Source organism: Manis pentadactyla, chromosome 2 (genome assembly GCF_030020395.1).
Source record: "Manis pentadactyla isolate mManPen7 chromosome 2, mManPen7.hap1, whole genome shotgun sequence".
NCBI classification, from domain to species: Eukaryota; Metazoa; Chordata; class Mammalia; order Pholidota; family Manidae; genus Manis; species Manis pentadactyla.
The window spans coordinates 190,447,312-190,456,452 of NC_080020.1; the positions used below are offsets into that span (position 1 = coordinate 190,447,312).

Consider the following 9,141-nt stretch of genomic DNA (forward strand, 5'->3'; position numbering starts at 1 on the left):
GAGAAGAATATCTCTGAGTTGGGGAAGAGTTGATTTTATTGAGGTGGGATGTGTGTGTGTGTGTGTGTGTGTGTGTGTGTGTGTCTGGTTCAAAGCAGGTACTCAACTCCGCATGGGTTTGATTCTTTATAGTTCTTCCCGTGTTTCCTTTACTCAAACTTGTCAAGAGGCTAAAGAAAATGAAATCACACCTCCAGGCCTTCATGTGAACCTGTTTACCCAACACTCCAGGCCCACCATAGCTGTTAGATCCCTCTCTTCAAATTCAACAAATTCAACTGTATGTGCAGCACCAGACTATTTTAGCCATGTTACAACTGAGACTTAAAAAAATTGTACTATCTCTAGCAGATTATTGTTTCAGGTCATTGTTTCAAAGCAGTGATGTTCCTGAAGTGAACTTGAACATGGCTCCATTTCTAGACTGAGTTCTAGCAATTTCCTTCAAATATTCTTAAATATTTGTATATTGAATAAAGCACAAGATTAAGAAACAGAGTTATAAGGAGAAACAAGCTCACTAATTCTGGTTAGAAACAAGGCACAGTGGTAGGAAAAACAATGACAGAGAAAAATAAGAGTCTACAAAACATTGAAGCAGTAACTTTGGTCTTTAGAATCAGACAAACTTGGGTTCCAATCCCCACGCTCCAGTCTGCTAAACCGTGGCCATGGGCAATCTCCTTAGCCTCGCTATGCCTTTGTTTCCTCACCAGTGAACTAAGGCCAGCAACACTACCATCATCACAGGGTTGTTGAGAGGACAGATGAGATCAATCTGTACACACATTTAGCACTGAGTCTACATTCAGGAAATGTCGGTGATGGTTATTAAATTCATTCTCAGCCTCAAAGATCTTATATACATTTATAAAGGAAAATATTCAAAATGGAAGAATGACTGACACTAAATGATACATATCAAGTAAGCAGCATTGACCACAAAAGATGCAAAACTTCAGGAGTGCAAGGAACTCCTTCATCTAGGGATGGTAGAAAGTCTCATGGGAGAGGTGGGACTGAAGCAGATAGGGCCCTGCAGGATGGGATACAAAGAGGGCCCCTGTAGTGGGCAATTAGTATTTGCCAAACGTTGTGGCACCTGTATAAAATCTCCACAAGCTACAAGATAGATACCTCTAAGCCCCGTTTGATGGAAAAGAAGCTGTTTTACTGAAGATAGGTGAGTCTCAGAGAGGTGTAGTGATTTCCACAAATCCCCAACTGGTGGCAGTTCTAAGTTCAAAATCCTATGTCTGATTCCAAAGTCCATGCTCCCACCACTGCACCACTGAGTACAGGGGGAGAAGGGTAAGGGGGGCATAAATCATTCCAGCATGAGACAGAAAATAACAGAGTAATCTTACTGTATGGCAAGTAGGAGGCAAATAATTTATGATTTGTCTTTTTAAAAAGGGAAATAATGGTAAAGAGGTGGGTTAGGGCCAGAGTGAACAGTAAGACAGGGAAGTTGAACTTCAGCCAGTGGATAATGAGGAATCATTGTTTTATTTTTGGTGTGTGTGTGTGTTTAATTAAATACTACTACTACCACTACTAAAAGCATAAGAACACCAACTAAGGGCCAGGCCCCATGCTAAGCCATTTGCATACATCATTGCTAATAGTTACAATTCTGAAATTTAGGTATTGTTACACCCATTTCACACATAAACAAGGCCCTGAGAGGTCAAGCTACTCACTCCCATGGGTCTAGTAAATGACACAGTACAGTTCTTAGCCGAGTGTGTGTGTGAGGTCAAAGTCAGTGCCTTTTCCTCTAAAACAGTATTACAGAAAAATCTCCCTTGTGAAAGAGAGACAAAAAAAAGGGGGAACAGAAAAATGAAAACAGGGAACTAGTTAGAAACAATGCAGGGATCCAGAGTAAGGAGATGAATCTCCCAACTGAAGTCACAGTGAAAATGGAAGGGAGGTGACAGAGAACAAATGTGTTTGTGACCTTTTCTTTCGTTTGTTCCATTTCTGTGTTATAATCTGCTACTCAAAGTAGAAACCAAGTTAGTAATTAATCCAGTCTCTATTATTGTCCTTGCCTTCAAGCCCCGATTTGAGACCTGTTGTTAGCTCAACAGCAAATACTGCTGTAAGCATTTTCTTGTCCTGTCATAATGATATCAGGGATAAAATATGGCATCATCTTCTAATCTGTTTCTGTATTGAAGGGTAATCATTCCAGAGAATAAAACTAAGACTCTACATCCAATAAATCACACTACACTACACTTCACATATTAACATCTTTAAAAATCTGACTTAAACACATAGTCAAATCAAGAGGACACGTGTGAGCTCTAATGAGCTGTGCCAAATCCTGCATTATTAAAGTTCATCATTATCTCAGAGACCACAAGCTTTTATAAAATGGAAAGTGGTACCAATATATTTTTGGACTGCTTTCTAGTTAATATTCTGGTTAAAATAGCACAATAAGTAAGCAGTAGGAATTATATGCACTATGAACATATCTTTCAAACTAATGTAGAACATAAATGGGCAATTACTTACATTATCTTATTAGAAGTTTTAATATTCACTCAATGATTCCAAAAAAGCAAAACATTTTTCCACTAAAACCCTAGCTATAGTCTTCCTCATTCGATGACAAACTACAATATTTTAAGTGGAAAGTCAGTAGTATAACTGGGAAATACAGAAATGAGGGGAAGATGAAAGAATGCAATTTTCCTGTCCATATATACAGCTAATACACAAATGATCCCAACACTTTACCAAATTAACACCAAACATCTAATATATTTCTGGGAATAAAATTATGAAAGAAATGGCACTTCATAGTCCCAATTACTAAGGATAACAACAAATATGGTTTGTGCACTGCTTTCACTAGAATAAGAGATTTACATTTATAAGATAAAGCAAAATAACAGCATAAACATTCTAATTTTATAGCTTTTAACTACAGAATGATCTGCAGTTTGTGTTTTTTAACCTTTGGACTATAATTTTATTCCTATGTGTAAAGATATATGTGGATGTTAAAAACTCAGCTCACCTACACATACTCCATTATCAAACATAATGGAAAATTTAGCAATAAAGTCCGTTCTCTGAAAACAGGCTTACTACTACATCACTATTCATTATAAAGATAGAACTACCTTAATAAATAGACCAGACTGGATTCAGCAAATTTGCAGGATACAAAATTAATACACAGAAATCTGTTGCATTCCTATATACTAACAACAAACTAGCAGAAAGAGAAGTCAGGAAAACAATTCCATTTACAATTGAATCAAAAAGAATAAAATACCTAGTAATAATCCTAACCAAAGAAGTGAAAGACCTGTATTCTGAAAACTTTAAGACACTCATGAGGAAATTAAAGAAGGCATAAATAAATGGAGCTCTATCCCATGCTCATGGATAAGAAGACTTAATATTGTCAAAACAGCCATTATGCCCAAAGCAATTTACAGATTCAATACAATCCATATCAAAATACCAACAGCATTCTTCAATGAACTAGAACAAATAGTTCTAAAATTCATATGATGCCACAAAAGACCCCTAATAGACAAAGCAATCCTGAGAAAGAAGAACAAAGCTGGGAGGATTATGCTCCCTGACTTCAAGCTCTACTACAAAGCCACAGTAATCAAGATGATTTGGTACTGGCACAAGCATAGGTCCACAGATCAATGGAACAGAATAGAGAGCCCAGGTATAAACCCACACATATGTTGTCAATTAATACATGATAAAGGAGCCATGGATATACAATGGGGAAAAGAGTCTCTTCAGTAACTGATGTTGGGAAACTAGACAGCTACATGAAAGAGAATGAAACTGGATTACTGCCTAACTCCATACATAAAAGTAAACTTTAAATGAATTAAAGATTAAATATAAGATATGAAACTATAAAACTCTTAGAAGAAAACATAGGCAAAATCTCTTGAACATAATATGTATGAGCAACTTTTTTCCTGGACACATCTCCTCAGGCAAGGGAAGGGAAATAAAAAATGAACAAATGGGACTACATCAAACTAAAAAGCTTCTGTACAGCAAAGGACACCATCAGCAGAAGAAAAGACTATTAGCTGATAAGGGGTTAACATCCAAAATATACAAGGAACTCATATGCCTCAATATCCAAAAAACAAATAACCTGATTAAAAAATGGGCAGCAGACGTGAACAGAGAGTTCTCCAAAAAGAAATACAGATGGCCAACAGGCACAAGAAAAGATGCTCCACATAACTAATCATGAGGGAAATGCAAATCAAAACCACAATGAGGTATCACCTCACACCAGTTAGAATGGCCAAAAGACAAGAAACAACTAGTGTTGGTGAGGATATGGAGAAAAGGGAACCTTCCTACTCTGTTGGGAATGTAAATTGGTACAGCCAGAGTGGAAAGCAGTATGGAGGTTTCTCAAAAAGCTAAAAATAAAAATATTATACAACCCAGTAATTCCACTTCTAGGAATTTAACCAAAGAAAACAAATTGCCTGATTTAAAAAGATATATGCACCCCCATGCTTATTGCCACATTATTTACAATAGCCAAGAAATGGAAGCAACCTAAGTGTCCATCAATAGATGAATGGATAAAGAAGATGTGGTACATATACTCAATGGAATGTTATTTAGCCATAAAAAAGAAAGAAATCCTGACATTTGCAACAACATAGATGGACCTAGACAGTATTATGCTAAGTGAAATAAGCGAGGTGGAGAAAGACAAATACCATGTGATTTCACTTATTTGTGGAATATAAGAACAAAACAAAACAAAATTAACAAAATAGCAATAGACTCACAGACACTGAGAAATGACTGATGGTTACCATGGGGGAGGGGTTGGGGTAGGTGAGTGGGGAAAGTGAGGGAGATAAAGGGGCACAAAAATTCTCAATAATAATATAAGTTGGTTACAGAGATGGTAGTACAGCATGGGAGAATACAGTCAATGATTCTGTAACATCTTCCTGTGTTGACAGATAATAACCACACTAGTTGGGGTGAGGATTTAATAATGTGGGGGTAACTGTTGAACCACTGTGCTATATACACTTGAAACCAATATAAGATCGTGTATCAATTATTGTTCAATAAATAAATAGACAAGAAGCTCAGTGGTCTTATTTTCTTTCCTTTCATCAATTGAGGCTTCCTGCTAGTCCAGTTATGAAAATAATTCTTGACCTTTTCCTCAAATCTGAGTGTTTCTTTGACTATGCCATATATCATCACATTTCCATAGTCCAGCTCCCTATCATAACAACTGTTTACTGCAACCCCACCTCCAGTTTCAATAGGGTATTTAATTTTTTTTTCATATTAGAGGAAAAGTTGAGATTAGGGGTTCAAATCCTCAGAGTAGTTCAGTGAAATGTCACATTAATATTACTTAATCCCAGGGAATTTTCTGTTTAATTGCCACTCTCTCTCTTCTCCCAAAGGACTACATCTTATTTTGATGGTGTAATGGAAAGCACTGCATTACAGAATAGCAAAAACATAATCAGTTCAAATTTTTAAACATCTAACCTTTACAGAAGTTGCTGTTAATCATTTGCACAATCACAGAAGCAAAATCTCCAGCACAGAACTAGGTAAAGATGCCCTAATCACAACCATTACCATTTGCAGGGGGGGGGGGGGGCATCTGCGACATAAGAAAAGTTTTACATGTCAGTTCCACCATTCCACCAAATCCTGAGAACAGTAGAGCTCCTAGTACTTAAAATCTCCATCTTCTGGAAGTCAAGATTTTAAAAATATATATCTTACCGTATTTTCAAATATTAAGTTTTTACTTTCGGCAACAGTTTTTCAACTTTAGGGCTCAGGGGAAAAAAAGATTCCAGAATAAGCACAACACTAAAGGTGGGGGGTGCTAATCTTTTAAATCATTCTCCCCACAGATAAATTAGACCATTAACAACACTACTTGACCATTTCTTTCATTATGAAAGGCAAACTTACAGCACAAGTGGCAATATTCTGAAAATGTGATGGAAGTTGTTCTACATCAAGGAACACACAAGTTTAGAAGGTACAAATATGGTCTGTCAGTTGTAGTCAATCCTCAGCAAGTCATTTGTCCTGTGAGCTGAGGCTCCCATAACATGGAAATCTTCCTTACCTGCTGAAGGCTGAAAGGGATTCCCTGTGAACAGCATCTGGACCACACCTTGTTTGGTCACACAAGAAGCTGACAAGGGCTGGAAGAAAATGCATCTGATCCAAAGATGAGAGGACAAGCCAAGAATCAAAATATTCCCCTCTACTATTTAGGAGGGGAGGGCCCCTAAAATGGCTATTTATCCAATTCTGTTCTACTCAGTCCTGGCCATCCACTACCAGATGTTGGTAATTTCTGTGGGCTGGCCATTAGGATTTGTAGTCCAGCAGGTGCCAGCCTTTTATAACCTCAGTGATGTTGTGGAAGCTTCCATTTGGTGTATAAATATGCTTTTTGGCATTAAAACACTGCCAAGTGAAATATTAGAGAAAAAACTCCCCACCCACTGCAGAAATTTCCCAGTTTCAAAGCATCTGGGATGAAGATTCCAAATTACCTGTAGCAAAATTTCTTTTAAACATTGTTTTTAATGCTCTTGCTTGCTGAGGAACCTATTGAGGAGCCTCCCAAAGATGATACCCACATTTCAGGTTATTGGTCCTATATTTACCTGGTGAGGGAAGGAAGGAGAAGTGTTTGATAGTTACCCAGGATCCTTCCACTTGTAGCAGAATGAACACCAAAAAATCATTAGGACACGTAACTCCTTAGAGATTTAAAAGCCTTCCACAGGAATAAAGAAAAAAAGAGATCTCTTCCTCCCCACCGGCACCCCCCTGTTTCTGCCCTGGCCTTAGATTCAGCAGCCCTTCTGTAATTCCATGCGTTTCCATAGAGAATCCTTTATTCCATGCGGCTCCCGGTGACCCCAAGAAAGCCGGTTGGTCATCCTTCTCCCCACCCTTCCAACCTCCACACCTAACCCTCCCTACCGCCCAAGCCACCTCCTTACCTGATAATGTCGTCGTTGTGTCCCAGGAAGAATTTTTGGCTGTGCTCGCGGGTGTTGTAAACCACCCCGACCCCAGCCACAAAGTAGACCACCTCCTTGCCGGCGGTGTAGTACAGGTTGTTGCGGCACTGGTGACCCCGGTACCCGTACACCCACTCCAGCCGGAGCTGGCAGCTGGGAGCTGTCCGATCCGCCATGATAAGCCGACCCCAGCGCCCCCGGTCCCCCTGCGCGCGGTCCGCGGCCCCTGCGCCCCTAGTCTGTCCTCGCCAAGGCTCGGGCTGCGGAGGACCTGCAAGGGCTCAGCGTGCAGCGCCGGGCGCTGATTTCCGCGGCGACGCACAGACACAGCCCAGCGCGCCGGCCGCCACCATCATCCGCCGCCGCCGGAGAGAAGCCGCCGGTGCGCGGCCGCCAGACCCCGCCGGGCGCCCCGGCTCTCTCTCCCCGGGCAAGGAGTCTTCGCGGGCGCCAGCACCCGCGCGCACGCCTCACTGCACCTGCGGGCTTCGGCCCCGGGGAGAGGTTCTTGGCGGGGTCACCCCGCCTTTTAAATCAGGGATCTGCATATCCAAACACTGATTACCCAGTCTGCTCACTGAAGTTTGCAGTGCGCGGGGGCTTCACAGCAGGCAGCGGGATTTATTCTGTGACAGCTTTGATTTGACAGGGAGCCGGGGTTAGCTTTGCCATCACTATCCTTGGATCCAAAACTGACAGTCTATATCTAGGATGCAAGAGCGAGGAGGAAAGGAACAGATTTTTTGCATAAGTCACCCAGTCCAAGAAAATGATCCCCAAACTAAACCAAGTTTTTTTTTTTTTTAAAGACAACTATTCCCCCTTCCTCTCTTGTCATCCATCTCCTTAATGATATAAATTATGTTCTAAATGCTGCCGGCTAGTGGTTGCAGATACGATTTGAAGAACATTTGCTGTTGTCCCATTAAGCCAAGGTGCAATGGTCATTTTTTAGATGCGCCAATTAGTTATCGTGTATGTGTTTAAAATTCACATCCTCAGTGAACCCTCTCTTGGCCGAGCAAACCATAAAGAACTTAGCAGCTCTCATTAATCAGAAACTCCAATTGCAAGTGTCATACGATTTTTTCTGAATCGGAGGAAACAAGACACTAGTGCAGTTGGAGGCAGGAAAGCGCCACCTACAAATGCTACCGTTCCAGAAGAATTTAAATAATTAACAAGTGGCAAAAACAGTGTACCTTTCCCCAGGAAAGTGTGCGCTAACTACGGGTCCCCCTCGGGCTCAAAGGTCACGCCTCTACCCCGGGAAGGGGGCGGGGAACGCCCGCGGAACCACTGGAGACTGCAAGTCCCACACACACACACAGACCCCGCATCTGCCGCCGCGGTTCCGAGTGATGCCTGGCCCAGGCACACCCCGGCCCGCGCTCCCTGCCGCCCTGCTGGTATCCTGCACTCCTCCCACATCCAGCCTCGCCCGCGGAGCATCCTCGCTCTATCGGCCTCTAACCTCTGCTCGGAGCGGGCGCCGCCTGCACGTCCCGGTTCTCGCACGAGCGAGCAAAATCCTCTGCCTGCCCTCCCCTACTCGCCTCCCGCACCCGAGGATGGGCTTCGTCACTGGAGCGCCGCGAAAGACAGGTTCTTCTCCAGCGGTGGCTCCGGGGGCGGGGCCACAGCACAGCTTTCGACCGGTGGCGGCTGGTTACTAGGCGAGATCGCGGCGCTTAGAAACGGAGACGCCCCAGAGCGATGGGGCCGCCCCTCCCTCTCCGCCCAAGTTAGCCCTTTCCCGGATGCATCCTGGGAAGTGTAGTCCTCTCAACGCCGGCTCGGGGTGCTAGCTCGCGCAGCGGGAGCGCAAGTCCCAGAATTCCGCGCACCCAGAATGGGCCGTTGAGAGGCCGTTACTGGCGCCGCCAGTGCCTGCGGTTCTCCCGCTGAGCGGAGGAAGGCGACCGAGGGTGATGGCTCGCCAGCGCCCTGCGTTACCTAAGACATTGAGGCTGCAGGCACCCGTGCGTTTGTATCTAAGGAAAAGAGCAGAGGGTTCGGGCTAAAGGCAATCTCTACGGCCCACCTCGAAAATTTTTTCTGCACCCGCCCCGAAGATTACTGT

General features: G+C 42.7%; 1 protein-coding gene across 10 annotated transcripts in view; it reads right to left on the reverse strand.

The window, feature by feature from the left end:
- The window catches only part of EML6 (EMAP like 6), a 269,209-nt gene extending 260,443 nt beyond the window's left edge, over positions 1-8,766 (reverse strand). For 4 of the 10 annotated variants that reach the window (XR_008995844.1, XM_057497201.1, XM_057497200.1 and 1 more), the window contains exons 1-2: positions 8,533-8,761; positions 7,038-7,764 (exon numbers count right to left, since the gene is read on the reverse strand). Coding sequence is in view for 7 of the 10 variants with exons in the window: in XM_057497201.1 (XP_057353184.1) it covers positions 7,038-7,234 (197 nt within the window). In the remaining 3 variants the exon portion in view is untranslated. Of the gene's footprint in view, positions 1-7,037; positions 7,765-8,532 lie in introns of all 10 variants that reach the window. The other 6 variants (XM_057497204.1, XM_057497205.1, XM_057497206.1 and 3 more) reach the window with 4 other exon arrangements.
- Between the last annotated feature and the right edge of the window lie 375 nt (positions 8,767-9,141).